General features: G+C 39.8%; 1 protein-coding gene across 5 annotated transcripts in view; it reads right to left on the reverse strand.

Annotated features, from left to right (window-relative positions):
* The window catches only part of ARHGAP6 (Rho GTPase activating protein 6), a 366,400-nt gene that overhangs the window by 17,195 nt on the left and 324,631 nt on the right, over window positions 1-24,574 (reverse strand). For all 5 annotated transcript variants that reach the window (XM_014960401.1, XM_014960396.1, XM_014960398.1 and 2 more), the window contains exons 4-8: window positions 16,973-17,229; window positions 11,313-11,508; window positions 8,104-8,159; window positions 4,524-4,674; window positions 3,219-3,367 (exon numbers count right to left, since the gene is read on the reverse strand). In XM_014960401.1, the coding sequence (XP_014815887.1) occupies window positions 3,219-3,367; window positions 4,524-4,674; window positions 8,104-8,159; window positions 11,313-11,508; window positions 16,973-17,229 (809 nt within the window). The remainder of the gene's footprint in view (window positions 1-3,218; window positions 3,368-4,523; window positions 4,675-8,103; window positions 8,160-11,312; window positions 11,509-16,972; window positions 17,230-24,574) is intronic.

The following is a 24,574-nucleotide window of genomic DNA, read 5'->3' on the forward strand; positions in this document are numbered from 1 at the left end:
GTCTCCCAGGGCCTAATGTATACAGATACACACATCTACACACGCTCTCTCTCTCCCCCCTGGGTTTGGCAGATGTTTCATTCAACAAAACCAAAAATAAGTGCTAGTCAAATAAAAAATTAACAATTTTTAGAAATGCTGAAACAACTTCCTTGGACATCTCTGCAACAAGCACTGTGGATTTCCTGGAAATATTTTCAAATGGATTGGAGAAGTAGCACTCAGGGAAACCTCCCTCCTACTGCACCACCTCAGTATATTACTGTCTCTTAGGACCAAATACTGAAAACTGTTAGCTTTTTCAAGTAGCACTCAAGACTTGAAACAGATATAGTGAGGAAAACCACATTTTTCCATGTTTAAAGAGTTTAGACAATTAAGGAGCATGCTCATTATTTTTATTAGCATTGTCCTGTCTTTTTGCTTGTTTCCCAGGACATGCCAAATGATTACCTGGTTCTTCACTTTTGCTTTGTTGTTTTTTTACTTTTTCTTACTTTCATAACTCTGTGTTCAAAGAAGCAATAGTAACCTGATTTTGGAGGAAGCAGAGGGCTAGGAATAGATACTAGACAGAAATTACCTGAAAAATATGTCATACAGGTTATTAAATCAAAGTTTTCATTGTCACATTTGTGATTAGACTACTCTTTTGCCCTTCAATTCTTTTAACAGGCTAAAAAACAGAGGTCATGTGCTTCCTCTCTGTTTCTCCACTTGGTTGCTATTCTGGGAATGCAGACGAAGATGCCAACAGTTTGACTATATAAGACTGTAAGTGAATTTCAGCTGTTGACCAAGCATTGCTTGCAGGGTTTTTTTAAGGAACAAGAAAATATCATGAGAGTTATTTTTCATTTGTTTCAGATACATTTGAACTAATTAATTAAAAAAAAAAAAAAAAAAGCCAGGAAGAGGCAGCAAAAAGATGCAGTAAAAATAGCATTAAAAGAAATGAGTGGTACAAAATGAATCCTTTCAAAGCAATTTTTTTGTTGTTGTTGTAGCAGCGTATTTACCAAATGTTCTAGCTTAACTTAAAACTGTCCACTGACTGCACCTGGTTTATTTTTACAGAGCTCAACCACACAGCATAAAGATGTTGGTAGAGAGAGCTTTTCTTTTTATCGGTGGGGCCACTGTGTGATCTTGGAAAGACATCCGCACTGAGTAGGTGCACAGGCAGTCGTAACAAACACGTTGGCTCTTGGTTTAGAGACTCATCCCAGCATGACTGTGAGTACAGCACACTCCCTTATTTGTGCACCACCATGCACCCAGCTGTTTTTTGGGTGACCTGCTTTTTAAATACCGTCAGAGCACTGAGCCACCAAGGATGCACAGGCACGTGGTGCCTCCTGTGTGCCAGGGGCAGCCTCTGGCTGTGCCTGGATCTGCATGTGCAGGCTGTTTGTACAAAGAGTGAGTCTTTCCTTAAGGGCAGCCTTGGGGCATCCCATAAAAAAATGTTGTAAACATACCTGCTGAAATTAACTGAATGAGTAATTTTAATAAAGTTAGTCATCCACCTTCATCTTGGTGAGAGAAGGGCTTTTGAAAGAATTGTGAAGAGGGCTGGTGTGCCAAAGCTTGGCTGTGAGAGCAAACAGTCTGATAAAACACTTTCTCTTGCCCTCCATGTCTTTATTCACTTAATTATTAATGATTAGCTTAAACAACTGTGAGCAGAATACCGTATTATCTATAAAAGGTATCCAATTGCACCATGCTTACAATACTGCCAAGATAGCTTACATAAATTTGCCTTGCCAAAATACCTGTAGCAGAGCTGATGTACTGTTAAGGGGAATGAAAATGCCTTTAATACAACTGTTGTGCCAAACCAACTCTCTTTAGCAGTATCAGCCTCTAGCCCTGCAATAAGATCCTCTTGGGTACATTCCTGAACCAACAGAGAACTCTTCACAGGACCAGGGGGACCACGACCCCTGGCTGGCTTATACATGTCATCTTTTTAAGCATAGTAAAATTGTTATAGGCTGCTCTTTTTAAATGCTTTCCATCATAGTGCTGCAGTTTTTTATCAACTCCTTGCTGAGGACAAAAATAATAGCATTTTAAGTGGATTTAAAAGTGAAATAGGCCTTAAAGTCACATACAGCACACTGAAAGTTAGGATTTGAGGCAGAAATTCAGCAAAACTCAGTCTCAAATGCCAATTGTTAAAAACAGCCAACTGCAAAAGGTGTCCAAATTTAAGAGAAGTCAGCTGAGTTTTCCATCTGGAAGACAAAATTCTCCAAGAGTTTCAGAAGAGTCTCAGAAGTAACATCAGAAGAGTCTTAGAAGTAACATCAGAAGTAGTCTCTGCTGCAGTTCAGAGGACAGAGAAGTCCTTCCCACAGATAAACTAGCACAATTTTGTCAAGCAGAGACAGACTGTATCCATCCAATTCAAGGTTAACAGAGTTGCCACCTTTTGCAGAGCAGCCCACTGGTTCAAGCATTTCCCTGGTAGAAAAAGGGATGCCTGGATTTTCAAATGGTCTCTAGCGTGAATGGCTCAGATGAACACGTGTGAATGCTCAGTACAGCTTAGCTACACGGCTCTGGGTGTTCTTGTCTCTGTGGGATGGGTGCGCTCCAACCTCTCCACTCTATTTGGTCCAAAACGCAACAGAAAGAGGCCAGAAGGGAAACAGGCAAAAAGATGGACCCTGACTCCAACCAGTGATTGCACTCCAACAGTTGCAAGGGCAAAGGCTTAATTCTTCTCCTTTATTTTTCATTCTTTGCTACCTAGTGCAAGGAAACTAAGGAAACCAAGAAGTGAACTACTGTGTCCAAAGATCATATAAGAAAGCAACAGCAGAGAATGAAAAGAGAATGAAAAAGCATATTCTGGAATGACTGACGCTTTCCTATGCGAGTCTTTTTTCCATAGAATATACCAGGATAAAACGGCGGGGGGGGGGAAGGGATGGATAACATGACACATTCTTAACAACGTGGTCGATTACTCTGTGAATCTCCCAAAGGAAGTGGTAGATTCTTTACTGATTAAGTCATATAAAAATTAAACTCTCACAGCCCTAAGAACAAAGTAAACAACTAAATGACAAACGTGCAGGCAAGAGTACGAAATTGCTCCCATCCTTCAGGGGTATGCCACCACTGTGTTTGTTTCACAGCTTTAAAGATTTCTTTTCAGATCACTAATTAAGCAAAGTTAAAGGTCACAAGCGACCGGGACTTACCTCTTGGCCATCTTTGTCTGTGGTGTCTTCTGCATGGTGGGCCACTGTGGAGAGGAACTGCAGCAGCCGGTGTAGGGTATCGCAGTTACAGGGAGGTAGAAGATAAATGAGAAGCTGTAAGGTGCTTAGCTGTTCATCTGGCTCTAATACTAAGAGGGGAAAAAATACATGCTAAGAAAATCACTCCAACTAACCTAAAAGCAGAACAAATACACTGTTCCCAGCCCAAGGGAAGGTGTAAGAATAGCTTTCTTTAAGGATCATTTTCCTTATAATGTCAGAAGGAAAAGAGAAAACTCTAAGGAAATATCAAAAGTGTAACAAATACTGTTATGGGACTTTTGCTTTGGTTGGTCAATCTTTTGCTCACAGGTTCATAGGGTCTTTTCCTGGCCTGTAGGAGAGCAAAATCCATGTTGCACACTCCTTTACTGTCACTGGACACAAAAATTCTGTTTTATTTGCCACTTATTCCATGCATTTAGGCATAGCTACTGGTATATACAGGCCGCCGCTAAGAAGCATTCCAGTCAAGTTTATTCTTTAGCCATTTTAAAGGGATTTTCTTACAATTTCATATCTCGCAGAGCTACTGGGAGACTGTAAAATCAGCTACAGATGTAAAGGACATTCTGCAATCACCATCGTTTTAACCATCTAAAATGCAATGGTAGCCAGTGACAAAGATGGGACAGAGGTAGGATTTGAGACATGAGGGCTACAAAGTATCTAAAGAACAGACCAGGCAGCAGCTTAGGCTTGAAGGGTCCAACTTTACTTTTTCCCAGATTTACGAGAGTGTCTGCACCTGGGTCTTAACATAGGGCAACACATTTGGGAGTATTTAATACAACAGCTTTGAAGTCCATTAATTATGATGAAACTTGAACTTTTGAAGCTAGGTTTTCGAAACCAGACTGGAGTTTTTGGTCAGTGAATAGCTCTAAAATTTAAAAGAGTTAGTGGTGTCAAGATACCAGGATTCAAATGGGGTCTGTCACCTGCTACTGCTGAACAAATGACAGGGTCAGGATTTAATAAGTAGCATGAATCACATCCAATACATGATTGCAAAAAATAAGCATTAATAAGTGAAATCTCTGTTGTTCTAGTTTTCTGGGCTATATTTACACAGTATGACAACCAGGGAAAGACGTCAGCAGATTTATACTATACAAATATTTGGAGCAAATCAAGACCAGAGAATTAAATGCACAAAAAAAAAAGAGTATGGTTAGTAGAGATTATAGAATTCAAACAGGTATTCTTTTGAAAATCAGTAAATCAAAATGCTGCAGAGCTTACAGAGAGTGTTGATGAAGGGTGTATAAAGTTCTCTGGTGAGAAGTGGGTCAGGCATGTCACGCAAAAATTCCTTTAATAAAGCAGCAACATCATGAATGCTGTGCTCTTCATCTAACACAACATCTATGCCCCGGTCAAATTCTTCACGTAACTGAAAAATATCATGACACAAAAACACAGTCACGTATCATTGTCCCAATTAGTACATCACAATATAGAAGATCTTTTAAGATGCAGATTTATTCATTTTCACTTTCCAGATTGTACAGGACTAGCATTTGGTTAGGTGAAATATATAATTCACATCTAATTGCTGCTTATTCTATGATACATTACTTAAGGTTTTTGCTGGACTGTAATAAAATACAGTTCTTTCCAGTATGTGACACTTATGAAAAAATGTGAACAAGTAAATATAATTTTTTCAAAATTTAAGATTAATATCAAAGCCAAAAACCAGGGAGAATAAGGAAAAGTGCAAGAAAGGCTTTAGCACCTTCCTGCATTACCCCTAGATTTTAGGACCAGAATGACTAAAATTGCATTTCATAACATCTACAATTTTGTACAAAACCATTAATAGTAATACTACAACTGAGACTATGTTAAAATCCACAAAACTCACCTTTCTTTTGTGATTTATGACTGTATCTAAGCATAAGCACAAGTCGCCATGTTCACTAAGTCTTCATTGCATTTGTCCATATGTATCTTGCTCTACTTTCCTAATTTAGTTATATTCACTAAGTGATCATCACTAGGGAGTTAACAAACAGCAAGCTAATACCATGATGAGGTATCACTATTTTTTTCTAGCTACAGTCCTCAGACAAATTCTATATAACTCAAAGGCATCACACTTCCCAAAGGCAGAAGAAATCCCTCTCCCACATCCAATGTGACTGATGAAAAGACAAGAGCCTGCCTTTCTGGAGAGATTTCCCAGCATCAAGAGCAGAATACTTTCTTCATGCTGAGAGGTCCACCTTTAATTCTCTTTTCATTTTGAAAATAGTCAAGATGTTTTAAAACTACTTCCTGGGAAAATTTAATATCTTTGCATATATGAGGTATCATGACCCCACATGATCTCAGAGAGTAAGTCTATCTAAATCTTACTAAACAAGAGGAAATTTGAGGTATCAACTTTCTCTACCAGGATTATCACAGACATATCAAGAAGAAGAAAGAAGGTAAATCACAAGCAAACTATGTGTCTGTGATAATCTGTAGCAAATCTTGATCACAGGCAAATCTATCTTGAGTGTGTATAGTGTGGAGGAATGTAGAAAATCCCATATTTACAGCTGAAATTGTGCTTTCATAACAGGTGTCAAAAGTATTCTATAATAACTACAGCATCCTTTCTAAGTTTATTAATAATGTCATTTATTAAAGACATTTTATTAAAGACATTTAATAATGTCTTTTAACATTATTAATATCACTCGTTAGTAATAATGAATAATTACGCTATAACAACCAGAATTTGTTCTTAATGTAATATTATGCTTCTTCCCACTGATATGTGGTTAAAGATCTCCCATAAAGTCTGAGAGACCGTATATTTCTAGGTTTAAACTTTAGGTGTCTCAGACTTCATTCACAGGGAATACTTTTCAGACTTTTGGAAAGTACACCCAGTGAACTACAGCATCCACCAGAGCCTAAGATGTGAGAGCTGAGGAACATCTCTGCTGGCAGAAGGGACAGGAGAACCCAACTCCAGCCACACTGCGCTTCAAGCTCAGGGTCTGGAGGTTGCTTGACCCACAGAGTTGCCTCCAAGTCACCAGGCCCAGCACAGAAGGCTGCCCACCCTAAGCTCAGCAATGATGCTCTGCTCAAGCATCTGTATAGATTCCAGGCATAAGCTGGTACCTGGCATCCCAGTGTACCAGACCTACTACCTTGAGTCAACACTAGCTCAGGAATCTTTGTCCTACAACCCACTTAATGTGAAGGAGCTGGTTTGTAACAGATGCACTTGTTCTAGATTTTTCTCTTCCTGCTCACCAACCAAAAACCCCACTGGCATACGCATTTACTGACTTACGTATTTATTGCAGCAAACTACAGTTGAAATAGGACATTTTCTAACTGGGAGAGGAAGGGAAACAAAACTATCCCTTCTTTCTGCACAAGAAAAACTAATGAGCAGCTGCAAAAGCACACCAAAATCTAAGTACTGAGTTTGGCTTTCCATGGTTCAGAAAATGAGTGGAATTTTAATTGAATCCAGACTTTCTCATGTGTTCATGTTGACAGCATTTATTATTGTAACTGCAAGGGTCAAGCTGATGCTTCCATGTTGTTTAGTGAAATATGTTAGTTCATCTAATTCAATAAATTAGCCCATGTAATAGAATACATAAATACACAAATTTCTTGATTTCCTCAGCTTTTGAAAACACAGTAAAAGAAAAACTTTTTACAAGTAAATGATACAAGCCCTCTGCTTTTGACCCAGAGGCATGATGCAGTTGTATTCACTCCTGAATGACAATGTATGTTCTGACATTGAAGCTTGTTATGCAAATGACAGGCAACTTACTTTTCAATACTTTACCTAGTCTAGTGTTGATCTAAGGACTGTCTCTGCAGACCACGATTATTTTTAGCTTTGTGTTACACCAGCTACTCGGCAATAGAAACTGCTAGAGAATACACTACAAATCCCGAGGCTATACTGTCTTACCAGCCAGAATTGAGTCAGTTTAGCTATTCAAAGTTCCAGAGAGTCAACCATTATGTTGTGTAGTTTTGCAAAACAGAACTATTATTTCTGGGATCAGATGTAGTCAAGCTTTCTTATGCCTTTTTCTATTTGGTCTTTTTGGTCTTACACTTCCTGGCAGGGATATTTTCCTGTACCTTTTTATCCTCTCCTCAAGCATCACACAACCATTAAGCGCTATTCTCTACTGCTCTAATTCAACATGTACTCCCAGCTTCTGGGAATAACAACGAAATATCTAGGCTGAGGAAACACCCACTTCTGACTTTGTCTCTGGAACCTAACTGTACACTGCCTTTGCTTTTTCAACATTTGGCTGAGACTAGGACTTGGATGGGTCTGCTCTGACCTTCAATTTTAACAGGGGTTAAAAAAAAGGTGATACTTGGGAGCAGCGATTTGAGGGTCAAAGAGATTGTTCTGTTACTTGCATATTTTCTCATACTGTAAGTTTTCCAAAAAAGATTTACAGTTTTGGTTTACTTTGGGAGCTTCAGCTGTTTCTGAGATGAAACTAGCAGCCAAGATTTTTTTTTCCCTACAGTGTAACCTTTGGAAAATTTCATCACTGTAGTCTGTTTGGAACTCCAACCCTGTGCTGCTTCTACAGAGCAAAACATACAAAGACTGTTAACCTTCTGAGAACTTGACAAAGATTTCACCAAATACAAAAGATGACTGGAAAGGGCCTGCTATGAGCCATGAAAAACACAATTAAGTCACTGACCCAGAAAACCTGACTTTCACCAGGTGATGGATGGTGAGGAAATCACCTAACAGAAAGGAATCGGGTTTGTTTCTATCATAGCTGAGGAGGGGAAAAACATATCTGTATCCACTCACCTGTCTTACTCTCTTTTTTGAGCTCCCAACTCTGAATATTCCTACTGTCTGGAGACCTGCAAGTACAGAACATCAGACAAGTGTTTTACTGTTTTATTTTCTGCTGAGAACTGCATTGAACCAAAGCAATCGGGGCTACATGTGTACTTACAAGAGTTAAAAAAAACCCCAATGTATTTCACTACGAACTTGTACTTACCACACTGAGGCAAAACTCAGCTCTGTTGGATTAAGAAGCCAGCCAGCGTAGTTCTTAAAGACTTCACTTAACCCACCAAACGGCGTCTTTATGACATTTCCTATCATGCCATTTTGGTAGTGCTACTACTCCTTTGAGAGGATCAGAGGTACACAGAGTGTAAGGCACTGCTAGGAGTTTGGAGGTGGCACTTCCAGGACTGACATCAAAGGAAACAGGCAATAAAATAACTAAATACTTGGGCACTGAGCTGTGTCTTTGGATACAGGAAGCCGTTGGTGTATGGAGTTACCTGCTGGCTCTATAGTGCCTGTCCAGACAAAGCTGAGAGTTTCCTTCAAAGGTACATACATAGGGCACACAGGCAGATTACAATGGGGAAGAAGTCTGCCTGGGATTTTTGTCCAGTTTATAGGGTAAGAGCAGCGATTATACAGAGGGAAAGCTATGAAGAAGTGCTGTTGTACTTCAGGCAAAGCAGAAAAGGTACACGAATGTGTGTTCCCTGGTATTCCATAAGAAATCAGTTCAAACCTTTTTCTAGCCCTGTAGATAGTACCAGAATATCAAACACATGATAACGTGGTTGTTGAACAGACATACTTTGCCAAGTAACAGAAACAGAAAGATTGAGAGTAAATGTCACCTCAGAGGTGACGTGGTCTTTAGCAATGAGAATGTAAGTGAAAATCTTAGAGGCTTAAGCAACTGTGTACATAGTATCATTTTATACAGTTAAGACATCTGTTTTGCAAAAAGGGCTAATAATCTATAAGCCTTGAAAAGTTTATGGTCTAACAAAGGCTACTCTGCAACATTAATTTTCTCTATTGACATACAGGACATATAAAAGAAACTTACAAAATGAATGCCTTTCGACAGCCATGAGGCTATGCTTGCTAGTGATGTCTACCTTCACAGTGGTGTTTAGAGTTGCAGATTTTCATCAGAGAAATTCAGATAGCATTCTGACTTTTAGTTTTTAGTCTAAACATGACATTTCTCTTCAAATATTCTTCTGTCTTTGGATAACAGAAAATTAAATTGATGGAATAACAGTTAGTAAGCCTGGGAACATTCACAGGGAATAATCTGAGATGGAGATACTCATATCGGGCAAAAAGTAGAGGCCGGTTAACAGTCCCTGCACAAACACAGTATTTGTTTTACACTGCCAGTCTACAGGAACTCAAGTCTTTACAACTCTAGGACACGATCCCAGGAAAAACAGAGAAAGTGAACAAGGCCGGGGGCTTTTATAGCTAAAAACATAACAGTTTTCTGTCATATAACACTCAAAAAGATCATTTAAAGCTTTCATGAGAAACCCCTAGGTGATTTGCTGCTGAATAACTGGGCTGAAGAACTTATACATAAAGGAAAATATTTTCAGAATCAGAAACTTGGTCCATCATAAAGCCTGGAATGATGTGGCTACAGGATTGTTGCTAGAACAGAAAGTCCTCTAATATCCCTAAAGTCAATGAGCAAACAGTAGTGTCCATCTTCTGCAATCTTTAAATTTCTCAAAGTCAGCAAATTCCAATGACTGTTTTGTAGACAACAGATCAAATTGAAAACTGAAGAACACCAATATTTGCCCCAAATTGTCTCAGATTATTTTGCTGTGGGGTACTACAGTGTACTCTTAGAAAATGCACCAAAAAAACCTCCATAAATTTTTTGTAAAAGGAAACTTTAATGTAATGCAAATATTTTGGTAGAGAACGTTGTATAGAAAAGAATCTTTTTTATGACAGTGGGTTAAGTGGATCAAAAAATTTGTCACAGATGTTCAAGTGACATAAAATCGCAGTATCCAAATGATACTCAGCTGGACTGGATGGCTTTTTTGGCTGACTCAGACACTTTTATGTTCTCCAAACTCAGCTACCCTTGCTTAAAGGGATGAGAGCCATTCTTTTCAAATTTAATCATCCCTACACTTATCTGTCGGCCATGTAATCTAATCTCTGTAAAAGGCTAACAATGACTCTCTCCCACAGTTTTCCTTTATATATTTGTAAGCAACATGGTTTTCAGTTACCTATTGTAAAAGCTTAGCATTGTTGTTTAAATTGCAGTCCCTCATCTGCAAAAGCCTTTCATTCAGAGTCAGTAAATGATTTCTTTCTGGTCAAATTAGGCACCAAATGCATCATTTGGTGTTGCAGTCACCATTACTTAATGGTTTGTTTATTATCTGGCCATGTGATGACTGTCTTGCTGTGGCTAAACTATTTCAATTCTCATTAAAAATCTTTACAAGACTAAGATACATTGGGAGATATGTTGAATAGATACCTTGATTAACTATTGTTTCTGCATTACATAAAGCTGGTGGGAGGTTTGTGTCTGGATGATCATGAAGACATGAAAAGAATATTGGCAGGAGTTTATAATTCCCTGTGCAGAGAGCCGGCCTGAGCCTAAGGCTGGTCAGAAGGACTCAAGCCAAAGACAAACTGAGTAGGCAGACTGCAAGCCTTGTGGTGAACAGGAAAAAGCTTCTTGGAGCTTAATATAATTTAGCATAGGATTTTTTTTCTCTGAGCCTCTGTCTTCAAATGCTGTTTCTAGTTAAGTCTTGCACTTTAGGATAAACGGTTAATTTAGCTCTTAAGATCCCTTGGTTGTGAAGAATGACTCCAGACTGACTAGAACTCTTTTCATTCTTGCTTTATGGGCAAACCCATGGGGTCTGAAGAGCCTTTCCTGCAGAGCTGAGCACTCTAGTATGAAATAACTGACCTCCAAGAAATGTCTCTTCCCCTGTGCTGTATGGGCCAGTTTGCAAGCTTGCAGCATAGACTCTTAGTTTGGGAAGATATCATCTAAGCAATTATTTGTGAGACAGTATCTTTAGCAAGAGGCAAAACAGGTGGGAAAGTGTCTGACTTTCAAAGATGTCCTTGCAATTGGAAGTATGTGTTTGCTTCTCAAAATGCACATTTATTTATATTATAGCAAAAATATATCTGCCGCTCCTGAGAAAAGAAAATATTCTTACCATGCTTTTCCAAGTGCTGGCAGCAGCTATCTACAAGCCGAGGAACCTGCCTGTAAATCGGGTTCAGGCTTAGTTTCTTATCTCTTGCCTTTTCTTTCTTGCTCTGGGCTTCTGCTGGCAAAGACAGCTGGAGAGCCTCTAACAATCGTGACTGATTGTCATCAAGATCTGTAATAGAGTCCACAGACATGGCGCCCTGTAAAATACACACACATGAGCAATCAGTAAGGATGGAGAAATCTAAACACCACAGGACCTTATCTAACAAAGGTTTTGCCTCCCTGCATTTTAAACAACAAATTTTTAAATATAAAAATACAACAATACGACTTGCTACAATTTTTGCAAATTAATGAAGTTACGATAGCAGTGTAATGGTATTACCACGCAACAAGGAATACAAATTAGATACTGAAAAAACTTAATGCTTTCCACTCACTCAGCACACCTTTTTATTGTTGTATGCCTGTACATACTGCAGGACAAGGATGAATCATGGTCTGTGTCTGCATCTCAGCAGTACAATATTTATGTGTCTGGAGTTATATACACATTTTTAAACCTGATTCTCTATTTTCTGCAGCTCAGGCCATTATACCAGTGAAACAGATGCAAATAGATTTACAACTATACACTGCATATGGTTAACCAATAACACACATACATACAACTGCAGAGATTTAAATAATCCCATGTTATCAAAGAACAAAGTCACACCAGAGAAGCAGAAGGGTATTATTTTTTAGATAATTTTACATCATGTATCTTAATATTTTAAAGTCATTAAGATTCCAATGAAAGCTTTGAAAATTATGTTTGGATTGCAGCAAGGCACAGAAGTTCAAGCAGCCTGTAAAGGATACAGTAGCACAAGCAGTAGGAGGTTTATGGCATGTTTCAATGTTGAGAATTAAGATTGTTTTTTTCAAACCACAAGGTTACTGTCACTTCAAAACAACCATTTCCCTCAATTTCTATTAAACTTATCAGGCAAAAACATTTTAGGGTACATCTAGGCTTATAAATAATAATAAAACAAAAATTAAATTTTTTCTCATTAAAAGTATGTGTTGTAAATTATTTTCTTTCTTTCAGAAACAGAAGATACATTTTACCATAACATAAAATGTACTGTGGAGGGATCAAGCATGCCATACTAAGAAATAATGAAGAAAATGTAACTGCCAATTCAAAACTTTGCTGACAACTCTAATTTCTTATAAGCATGCTGTTCTGCTGACAGGTATTTCATAGACTGTTGGTGAGATCTCTATGTCTCTTAAATGAGAACTGTATAACTGCTAGGGTATTTTCTTGCATCAGCCTAGACAACTGAACTTTACAAAGATTTCCAACTCATAGACAACTCATACAAAGTCCACTGAGATTTCAAATTAATTTAAAATTTTGTAGTTCATAATATCTTTTTTTAAAAAAAGCATCTAACTTAACAGGCATAGTTCTGTTTTTTATAACTCATGGAAGGCTTATAAATAAAACACAGTGAAGTTTTTAGATTTTTTTTGGACCCACATCTCTAAACAATTACTAGACCCTTTATAATGCAACTTTGACCTTGATTTCTGATGTCTCTGAGGAGTACATTTGCTTGATTCCCTTCAGCATTTCCTGCCAAAAGGAAACAAAAAAACCACCCCAAACCAAAGAAGAATCTCTGGCTAGGATCCATGTGGGTAAAATCCCAACTGAACAATTTTTCTATTTTGTTTTTAAGAGTCTGGGGTTTCAGATATCAAAATTAGTCAGCTAACACCATCCTCACCACTGGAGCCTCCAGGCATTTCCTGTACGACAGGTGCCCCCCCTTTTACCCTGCCTTTACTGTTCCTTCCCTGTCTGCAAAGCATCCTCACCTCATGAATCATTATTATCACAGAGTCACTTAAGTCGGATTCAGGTCCCTAAAATAGATGTAAATACAGTCAGTTCACCATTATCCTTGGGCATTTTATCAAAGTTGTGGATTAACTGGGGCACTGAGCTGGCTTTAGGAAGAGTGACCTTGAGGTCAGTGGCTGAAGTACAGCACTGCTTGGCAATACCAAGCCCAGGTCACATCTGATTTTAAACGTCAAAGCTCACAAGTAAACACTACCAACAAACTCCCTGGATCCAGCTCAAACTCAGCCAGAGCTACTAGTTTGGGCTTAGCTAGACCTATACGACTGCTGAGGAATGATGCAGGAAATCACAGAATCATAGAATCATCTAGGTTGGAAGGGACCTTCAAGATCATCTAGTCCAACCATCAACCTAACTCTGACAAAAAAAATATAGAATCATAGCATCATAGAATCACAGAATGGTTTGGGTTGGAAGGGACCTTAAAGATCATCTAGTTCCAACCCCCGTGCCATGGGCAGGGACACCTCCCACTAGACCAGGTTGCTCAAAGCCCCATCCAGCCTAGCCTTGAACACTTCCAGGGATGAGGCATCCACAACTTCCCTGGGCAACATCACTAAACCATGTCCCCCAGCACCATGTCAACCTGTCTTTTGAACACCTTCAAAGACGGTGCCTCAACCACTTCCCTGGGCAGCCCATTCCAATGCTTAATAACCCTTTCAGTGTAAAAATTTTTCCTAATATCCAACCTTAACCTCCCCTGGAGCAATTTGAGGCCATTTCCTCTTGTCCTGTTGCCTGTGACTTGGGAGAAGAGACTGATCCCTGCCTCTCTACATCCTCCTTTCAGGTAGTTGTAGAGAGCAATAAAGTCTCCCCTCAGCCTCCTTTTCTCTAGGCAGAATAACCTCAGCTCCCTCAGCCTCTCCTCGTAAGACTTGTGCTCCAGACCCCTCACCAGCTTTGTTGCCCTTCTAATGCACGTTGCCCTTCATGCACCTTGTCCTTCATTGCCCTTCATGCATGTTGCTGTCCACTACTTCAGGACCATTAATACAGACACAGTGTCACTTGGACTGCAATGCCCAGCAATTGAAGAAAAATCACGTTCCATCTACTAGGCATTACCTTTACACACAAGGGATATCAGTCCTTCCTCCACCATGAAAAGCTAAAAAACTAAATAAGTCAGCCAAATCTTAAGCTAAGCATGCAGAAACATGTAGAAACAGAAGTAAAGCGGAGATTAAAGAGGAGATTGAAAGAGCAAAAAGAAAGTGAAGGCAGAGGGAGAGGTATGGAATGAAGGTCAGATGAAGCTTTTCTTTAGTTTTTAAGGGTTACAGACAGCTTTTCTCTTTCAAAAAGATAAGCAATATTACAGAGTATGCACGGGATCAAGTACTATCCATGGCAGATCCATTTTCACTCCATACACTATGCTATGTGAGCAGTAAAGCAATATGGCTGAGCTCTTGATACTTGAACAATTTTGGCTGCATTATATATATATATATGTAATATTTTAACAGAACATCAGAATATTCTCTATAATAAGCAAACAGAAAATGCCTTGCTGGATGACCAGGGTCTCAACTTCTAACCGCTGGGCAAAAATCCTACACAGAAAATGCAGCAACAGTGATCTTTGTCTACCTCTTGGAGGAAAGATAACCACAGCACTCATATCATGAGCTCTGCAGCCAGCATTACCTTATATCCCTTACTGAAAGCCTCAGCTGAGTGCTTAAAGACTCACTAGAACATATGAAAGTTGCAAAGAAGTGAATGGTACAGCGATAAATAATCCCTCCAATTTAAGTTTAAGGGGACTGCACTCCAGGTGTCTGTGCAGCATTTATGTGAAAAACTTATCAATTGCATACTAATGAAACAATTTTTTCAAAGCATTCGCCTTGATATAGTTGAAAATAAACAGTGCAACACTGCCCAAGAGATAAAAGGTAAGTGCGGGCTTCCTTACCATCCCCTAAAAAACTCAGGGGAGTAGAGTAGGTACAATGATAAGCAGAAGTATAAAGGCCAATGACAGACAAGTTATGGGCATGAGCTGGTATTAATGTTAAATAATTGAGAATTCAGGAAGTATGTTATTGAATAACTGAGGTTCGTTCCCTCCATGTCACCCTGCCCACCTTAGTCTACTCTTACTTCTCTGTAGGTGAACCATGTGCTATTGCATCCTTATGACTACGGACTAAAGGCTCAAATTCAACACCCTGAAAGCTGCAATCCTGGTATTAACAAAAAAAAAACCCAAACTAAATAAGCAAAACCCCCATAAGGTTGGAACTTGGTCCTGATGGAACTCTATCCCTTGGATGTAACAAAGGATCCAGGTTCCTCCTGCTTGCTGGCTGGTCAAATGCATGTCAGAGATCTTATCACACTCAGTGAAAAGAACAGCAGATGACCCGTATCTGGACACATGAATTATCTTTCCCTCACATGTAAACAGGTTCTGAAGCCAAGGTGAATTTCTATTTTTTCACTACCTATGCCAAATTCTGAAAGAAGTTGGCGGGTTTCCCTTTGCACTTACATTCAAGTGTACTTCACACTTCTGTGTGAACACAACTGCCTGTTCGTACGGTCTGGACAGGCCAATAGATGTGCATTGTGCGTATATAAGAATGCAAACATCTTCAAATATCATGCCCTCAGCTATTTTTAGATAGAATGCAGGCACTTCAAGATTAAGATTCAGCTGACAGCTGGAGGGAAAGATGGCAGGTCACGGGGCTCTTCAATCTTCTCCTAATTTGCAATTTATTACAGTTCTACCCCTCTTAGCACTGTGGTTTGAAGAGCCCTACATAGCGTTTATCTGAAGCAAGCTTCATCCTAGGGATAAGAAGGTGCAGATCCTAAGAAAATATTTTCCAGGTTCTGTTCTTATACCCCAAATTCTTTCTCAGTACTTAACAGGGGTTTTTATTGAAATTATTTAATTATGCATTTTTTTTCTCCCTCCATTGCAAACAGAATTAAAAAGTGGTAAATTTAGAATCTCTAAATGGTAACAAAAAAAATATTTTAAAATTCTAATACTGGTAGTATCTGCAGTACTGGAAAACTGTAAAGCTCAGGGCATAAAACTTACTTACAAGGAACAGAACCCTGCAAATAAGTGGTCTATGAGGTACCTATCTTACATGCAGGATTAACATCCAGTCCAAACTATCCTACTTGTGTTCTGCTGCCAACTGCATTTTCGTAACCTGCATACATAAATTTCCTTTGAAAAGCCGGGTAGAAATTTACTTTGACAACTTCTTTCTTACCGCTGAGGACATGATCAGAATTGGGCCGTAGGGATTTTTACTCATATTTAGATTTATTTCCAAGTTTATGGAGCTAAATTAACAAAAGCATATATATACATCAATCGCACAGGTTTAGTCTCCCCCAGCTGAAAAAATGAAGTTGAAGACAGATGGAATTTGTTGAATCTAAAAGACCTAAACAGAAGGAGACAGGTAAAGGAAGTGAACAGGAAGACTTCTAAATAATCTCTCTGTCACTTTGTGATCTGTAAGGCCTGCACAGTCCATATGACCTTTTCCTGTCAACACCAGAGAAAGAAGATTTCCACTGGAGTTAGAATTTTCTGGTGTTGACCAAGCCAGCTTCCACCTGAAAAAATATCACTGTTTGAAGATGACAGAAGAAATACTCCACAATCCACAGACACAAAAGGTTTTTTTTTCTGCCCCAGCTAGACCCTCTGGAGCAACCGGCGTGCACCATATTGTGACGGGTCTACTTACACGCCTCCTTGCTCGTGGCGCTGGCTCGGGTGTGTTAGGGGAAGTGGATTCGTTCGGTGTTTCTGAGGTTGAGCTAAGAGATGAGTTACTGCTTGAAAGTTCTTTGTTCTGCCTTTTAGTTCCAAATGGTAAGAGAAAGGCCACAAAATCTGAAACATCTTTTTGCTCTTCTCGCTGAGAATCTTGCTTGAGCTTGTAGGCCCGGTCATTAGCAATCACTTGGGACAACGGCATTCCAAAAGCCTGGGGAATAAATTCTGTAACAACGAAAAAAAATAATATTTACTGAACATCTGATATTTATTTAGTACAAAAACAATTAAGTATTAGGCTGTTAAAAAGAAAATCAATCTGAAGTCCCTTTAAATATATAATAATTCCAATGAGGTACTGGACTGCATAATAATAATAATAATAACAAAATTCAGAGAATAAAATAATAGTGGATACGTGCCAGGTAATTGTAGTGCAAATCCTGTTTCCAGTTGGATCATGCAAGATAACACCACACAGAATCTTAGAAAATTAACTGATCCAATTAAGATCATAACTTTCACTAAAAGCAGCTGGAAGTCAGAGACACCTTTGGCTACATCTATGTGGTGCAGATGGCTGTCAGAGGCTCCATTAACCTAATCCTGAGACACAGGAGCCTAGCTGGACCCTGCCACAGCTTTCTCATATTTCAGACCCCTTCACCACGTTTCTTTCTCACAAATGGTGCAGGGCACCAGAGTCAAGGGGTACAGGTACGTGCATGGGTCTCTTTACAGGTAAGGAGGTGAAGCACCTACCTGTACAGGGAGCTTGGAAGTGCCTCAACTATACAGACTACACCTTCAAGGATATGGTTTTAATTACATACAAGAACTATACTGCTTTAACATAATGGTAAGATTAAACCAGTTGAATAGTGGCATATCAGTATAAAGGCCCTTTGTAACATTACAAATATGTATATAAACATATAGATATACAGGGGAATAAAGGTTTCTCTCAATTATCAAAAAGAACACAATCCCATCCCGCATCAATACAACTCTAATGTACAAAATCAGCATGTACTTCAGCTCTCAAAGTAAAATGCTCATATGTTTTACAGACCAGAAAAGCGCTCTAATATGAATCAACCAAAAACTATTAATGCTGAAACTCCAATCATTAAGTTTCAATTCTAGACCTACCTGAGATAAGTAGAGTGAAAACCACTGGGTCAGACTGCAAACCAGAACAGTTTTTTGTTCAAATGGAATGAAAAAATAGCTACAGACTCTATTTACTCTGGTGAAAACAAAGTGCAACTTTTACTAGGTTCCAGCTTCAGATCTGCATGTATCAGGAATAAAGAAAGCAATAGAGACTAAAAGCAAATTTATTTAAAGTATGAAAAAAAGAAAAAAAACCAAACCAAAACCAAATCAAACAGCAAAAAAAACCCCAACCCAAAGAAAAATCCCTTTTCATCCTCTCATTAGTCTAAATGACTAAAGGCCAAAGTTTCTCCTGGGACTAAAAGTCTGACTATATCTTCGATGACACTTTTAAATTTTATCTGTGCTTGCATTATCATTAAGATTAAAGTAAAGCATTGAAAGAAAAAAAGAGTAAATTTTATAAATCTTGAATGAAGACAAGCCTAGCCTATCACACTAAAGAGACAAGGGTCCGTTGTTTTGGTCTGGTGAGAAACATTACTGCTCTTTAGAAGTACAAAATGTTAAGACATGAACTAAATTTGGTGGCCAGACAAAACTAAATCAGGAAGCAGAGCCTCACATATCAAGCAAGTCTGGAGGTGACCTGTGAGTAGAATGACATCTAAAACCATCTGCATTTAATTTAGGACAAGAAAGAACATCATCACATGGTCATCAAGCAATGCGGCGATTGCCAGTTCCAGACCAGAGCTAGACCCGTCCCTCCAGCACACAGTGGAGTGTGACTATAAAATGATGAGAGTATTAGTATTAGAAACTTCTACTGTTCTGAATTATCCTCCCAATGAACATTTAAGACCACAGGCTTGAAACACACATCTGCAACCTCTCCCATTCTGGCTGTCTAACTGGGTACTTTGTTTTACCTCCAGCATCCCTATTTATCCATCCATCCACAATATTTCCTGAGAAGATCCACTGAGCCAAATGGAATCCTGAACAAGAAACACTTCTGGTTTTAGCTCACAGCCACTTGTGCTTCAAATTAGGATGGGACAGCAGTATGTAGACCCATAATGCCCAACAGCATGCTGATGCTATTGATCCTACAGTACTAGGATCAACTGGGACAAGATCAGCAGGAGATGAGATCTCAGCACTGTTTCATTAAAAAAATTTCATTAAAATGACCCTCTCCCCAACATCGTTATGTAAAGGCTGATACTTTGAGGTAGGTATTGCTCCTCCTTGAAAACTGTCAGGTGTGGGATGCCAGCTTTTTAACTGCTCTTGCTCGAGGTGCCTTTGGAGCAGTGAAAGAACACTGAACCTCTGCTCTAGGCTGCTTTGCTGTAGGGCTCCTTCTCAGAGGCCATGAACCACTTCCCCGATTTCTCAATGTCTGGCAGAGATGGGGAGCTGGATGAAAACCAACTGGCTAATTTTCAGACTAAATACAGATGGAAGTGATGCTGGCTGGCAGTGTAACTAGGTTGAAGAATTGGCAAAACCAGCAACTTTTTGTTCGTTTGTTGAAATCAAGAGAATCGGTTGCACCCTCCACAGACTGGCTACAGCCCCAAGCTCCCACCAAAACTAGTCTCTGTGGTGGGGTCGGGTGGCAGTGAGTGTGTTTTGCCCACAACTCTTCAGAAGTATTCAATCCCAACAATTTCTTTGCTGGACAGGTTCATCAGAGCAAATGCTAGCCCTTTTGAGATTTCAGATTGATTAAAAAAAAAAAAAAAAAAAAGAGTTGTAGTTATGCAAAGTATTTAGCGACCCATTGAAGAGGGAGAAAGCACACTGACTCAGATATGTGTAGGTTTGAGTCTCCGGTCTCACATTCAAGGTAAAGGTACCAACTGCCTATTTACTGCTGTAGGCTGGAAATCCTCACTGTTGGAGATGTTTCATTTATTTAAAGAAACATTCCCTAGAGCAAGGCCTCAAACTTTGGTCTGTTGTATACACACTAAGTGAGTGCCAAAGCTACTAAGGTAGTTACTCTCTGTAAACCCCTCAAAAATTTCATCACTTATTCAATTAGGAGAGTGGGCAGCTTACAAAGAAATTTTGCAGAAAGCACCACATAAAAATGCGAAACAACCTGGCAGACTGGGCAATCAGCTTGGAAACGCAGACTCACGTCCTTAGCCAGCAGCACACAAGGACTTGCCTTTTGATCCATTCTGGTTTTTAGCGTTTACTGGCAAAGGAGACAATTTGCTATTTTGGAGAAGTGCATAATTTCTCTTACCATAAAGTCCATCTTGCAGCAGAGGGAAGTTTCTTAACAAAAGTTTGATCAAAACTAGTATGCTTCTAAGAAATCCTTCTGTGGTGGCAAATCAGCATTTGCTAATAAAAAGCAGCATGTTATAGAAGAACTCCCAGCCAGATCAAATAAGAGTTTCAGTGATCAGAAATCCTTTTATTTGGTAATCAAATGATGATATTCAGGATGTTGACCCATTTGGTGAGTTTACTTGGCCTCATGCCACCCCATCCAAGTATAGTTTTGAAGACTTCTCTGAAGTTGCAGCTGGTGAAGATTGTGGTTTCCATCCCACAAACCATAACAGTCTATTAAGAACTAGTGAGGTCTGCGCTCCAGACCCTAATGAGGCCTTCAATCCTAATAAAGCAAACAGCTTCAGAATACAGCAACTTTGGGTAGTCTCCTTAGTACTTTGGGTTTTTTTCTTAAGCACAGTTTACCTACTGGTTTTGAGCTGCTAAAACCCTGTGACCAAGATCTGCTCAGGTGCTTGTACTACCTCTATTTAAATGATAGGAATAGAGTGGGAAACAGCTCAGAGAATAATGTCCTTTAAAAGGGATATTTAAATGGAGAAAGGTCTTTAAGTCAACCTCCCCAGCTAGCCAGATTGGGTAACTTTGTTTTGCTAACTGAAATTAATTCCTTTGGATCCATAGAGAGAGTGATGAAAGCAAGAAAATAAGAAAAATGGAAACCTTGATCCATAATGGGAAGGGCAAAACTCTTTCCATCCAAAGGTTCATCAAAATTCTGCACTGACTTCAGAAGACCCAAGTTAAGATAACATTCTCAGCATCATTTCTGTGGCTGAAACTCATTTCTCTAGCTAGTCGGAGCTCACAGATCTTCAAGGAGTGATACAAGGCCTTTTTAATTACTTAGGCTTTTTCTGTGGGTAGGCCTTTGGTTTTTTTGAAAAGAAAAAAAAAAAGAAAAAAAAAGGGACATTCTTCAGTCCTTTAGTTGACTTTAGTATAAAATATGACAGTGTTGCTTAAAAAAAACACTTTTGTGTGCCTAGAGAGCATGAGAAACATTTTCGAAGTTCTTTTAAAAGCACAGCGGGGTGGTGGAAAGGCTTGGAAAAAAACACATTTCTGATAAACTATAATAAAAAAGAAGCTTCATCTATTCAGCGCTCTCCTTAGACTGTGCCAAGGCACACTGACATCATGATAGGTTGAATTACTGAAGAACAAACGCAAACATTAAGAAATACCTCTAAAATTTACTGAGCATATTTGAGAAGTAAACATGGAAAACGTTTTCAAGAATTCTAACTGAGGAAAAATCAAACATCTACTGCTTCATCTCCATATGCCAGTTACCAGGAGAGCCTCAGAAACTCCAGCATAAGGAGCAGCTCCACTAAGGCCTCACAGATGAACCTGAAAAGTATTTACATTCCACACAGAAACATCAGCAAAAGGGTTGATTCTCAGTTGCTCCACAAATCATGTAGCAAGTGATTATTATTTCTGAGCAAGTCTCTTACTTCACCTGTAGGGTTTACTGGAACCGAGGCAAAATGAAGCTGGTTTACTGATAAAATATTCTAGGAGAAATCCTTTCTGGGAGGCATCTTTCTCAGGAATGCCTGTGTGTGCTTTCCAAGTAGGCATGCTGACGCTGACCCCCGTATCACTGGCAGGAGATGGACAGAAGGCTCTGCTTCTGCTGCCATCAAAATTAGCAGTGAATTTGTAAGGGAACAGTACCCAGCCGCCAGCATGCAGAGCATCCTGAGAATTTCTTATTCCAAGCAGCACTGACATTTGACCGCTCCTCCAGCCTGAGTACTGTTTGTCAGCAGCTAAAGCAAATGTTTGGAGATATATGTAGACAGCACAATTGAGAGTCATGATGGTCATTAATAACAAGGAGGCTGGGCAGAGGAAAGCAAAGACACTGAATGATGAAAGCTGAAAATATTGCTTAAATATCTGGGTGGGGTGCTGGTCTCCTGTTTCGTCTCTTTACATCCGGCAAGTTTTCTATATCCTGCTCTGGTGAGTCACTCAGAGATGTAAAAACAATTGAAAACACACTTGTTTTAGAATTTTCCCCCTTGTAATGAAATGAGGACAGATGTACCTGTCCAAAAGGACAAAATAAAGATATGAATCTCATTTAAAGTGCATTCAATTCTACTTTAGTGGCTTTGTTGGCCTTCAGAAGTCTAACAGTTTGCTGAAACTCTCAATTAACACACAGACAGGTTGATTGACTGATCTATCTAAAATAAAACATGAAGCCAAAAGAGTAAAAACTCCACAGACCAGACCAAGTCCTAAAATATGACTAGTAAGATCTCCAAATAGTCCTAGAAGAAAAAAGTAGCATATCCTTTTGGTTATGCTTTTTAAGCACAGCCACCTGCTGGGGTGGGGTGGGTGAGAACAGTCTTGGGCACAAACCGGAGAGAGGTGGTACCTCCCCAGAATGAATGACTCCAGAAGTCTACACCCGCCCTGGGTGACATTCAGTGCTAAAGGATTGGGACTGCCAGGCAAGATCAAGGATGCAAGTACTCCCTGTTCTTTCTCAGGAGCTGCCCACAGACAAAGACACAACGCTGACCACACGCACTAGGAGCTGCGCAAGGTTCATGCCTCATTCACCGCACAGCAGGGCCTCCATCGTGCATCCCTGGTGACCAGCACGGTGGCCTCTTTTTACACCTCCGTGGCTTCCTGCACCAGGCACATCTCGGTGATCTTTGGCTGCAGCCCACACACAGGGTCACATAACGCTGTGTGATTGTCAGGATTAACCTTCAAGTGCCTATCTATCAAAACCAAAAGAAATATTTTTCAGGTGGCATGTGCTCCAGGAGAGACCTAACAACACGGCTGCCTCAGCTGCCACTTGTCCTGGTATGTGGGGTCTCCCAGGCTGGAATACGGGGAACTCAAAATATTTGAAGTTAATTATATACTCTTCAAATTGTAACTGAGCTTGTAAATGTGATGCTGAAGGGATGGAAATGCTGTTTGCACTGATGCAGATCATCTGTATAAGGTGTTCTGGAAATCGGCTTCCCTGCTTGCCCTCCAACATCCTGTGGCCTGGTCTCATCATTTTTTTCTCACAATGGTGCAGCTGGACTAGTCACCAAAAAAACCCACCCACAAAACCCCAAAAAGAAACAGAAGGCAGGCATTCCTTATGGGAATGAGGACTAGGGACCTGCCTGGGTGGGTTAAGTTCTCCCAGCCTTTTTTGTGAGCACATCCACGTCCACGGTGAGGAGTGTTTGTTTTGTACTGGTTGCCCAGAAATGGAATATACTCTCTTTATAAAATAAACGGTAGAAATACTTGTTAAAAAAACATCATGGAGCGGATCAGGGTAATACTTCCAGCTCGTTGTGACACACCCATTGAGGGAGGTTACCTCTGACTTTGGGTGACACGGAGACCACCGTTCAGGGAAGGTGATGTGAACATGGTGGGCTGATCCTTATGGAGACCAGTAGCACCAGACCTTACTTTCTTCTTTCCAGACCCCGCTCATCACCTGAAAGCTGGGTGAGGCTGTCCCTCTTAACTCCCGAGACCAGAGGAGATGCCGGCGCTGCTGCATCCCACAGGGAAACAGCCGCCTTTCACCAATTGTGCCAGGCTGACACCTCGCACGACACAATCCAGCACCTCCTGGTTGTTCATCCCATCTGCCATCAGGCATTAAGAGTCTGCTCAGCAAGTATCTGTGGGGCAGATGATCTTTAGTAATTTAGAAAATCAGAGAAGAGTACACCAGAAACAACCATGCACAGAAACCCTCAGAAGTAGGGTGCCCCATGTTGCTATCTGGGCTATATTTGCTTCACATTTGTTGTTGGCAACAAAGAAGAGGCAACATGACTTGCTTTTCACTCTGCTGACACAGCCTGGTTGGGAACCTGGCTCCTTCCAACTTCCTGGCCCTCTGGACACTGTACATCCTGAAGGAAGGAGGGAAATATAGATTCTGCTGTTTGAGTAGCTCTGGGGTATTTTCCCCTCAGAGGTTGCTACTATAACATTTTATACATGGAAAGAGCATGTAAGACATCTCTATAAATGACAGTGAGGCAGTGGAAGATGGGGAAAAGAGGATAAAAGCAGAGGGGTACATGTTTGAAATGCTTCAAATTCAAAGAATGAAAAAAAAAAAAGG

This window comes from Calidris pugnax, unplaced genomic scaffold (genome assembly GCF_001431845.1).
Source record: "Calidris pugnax isolate Ruff unplaced genomic scaffold, ASM143184v1 scaffold188, whole genome shotgun sequence".
NCBI classification, from domain to species: domain Eukaryota; kingdom Metazoa; phylum Chordata; class Aves; order Charadriiformes; family Scolopacidae; genus Calidris; species Calidris pugnax.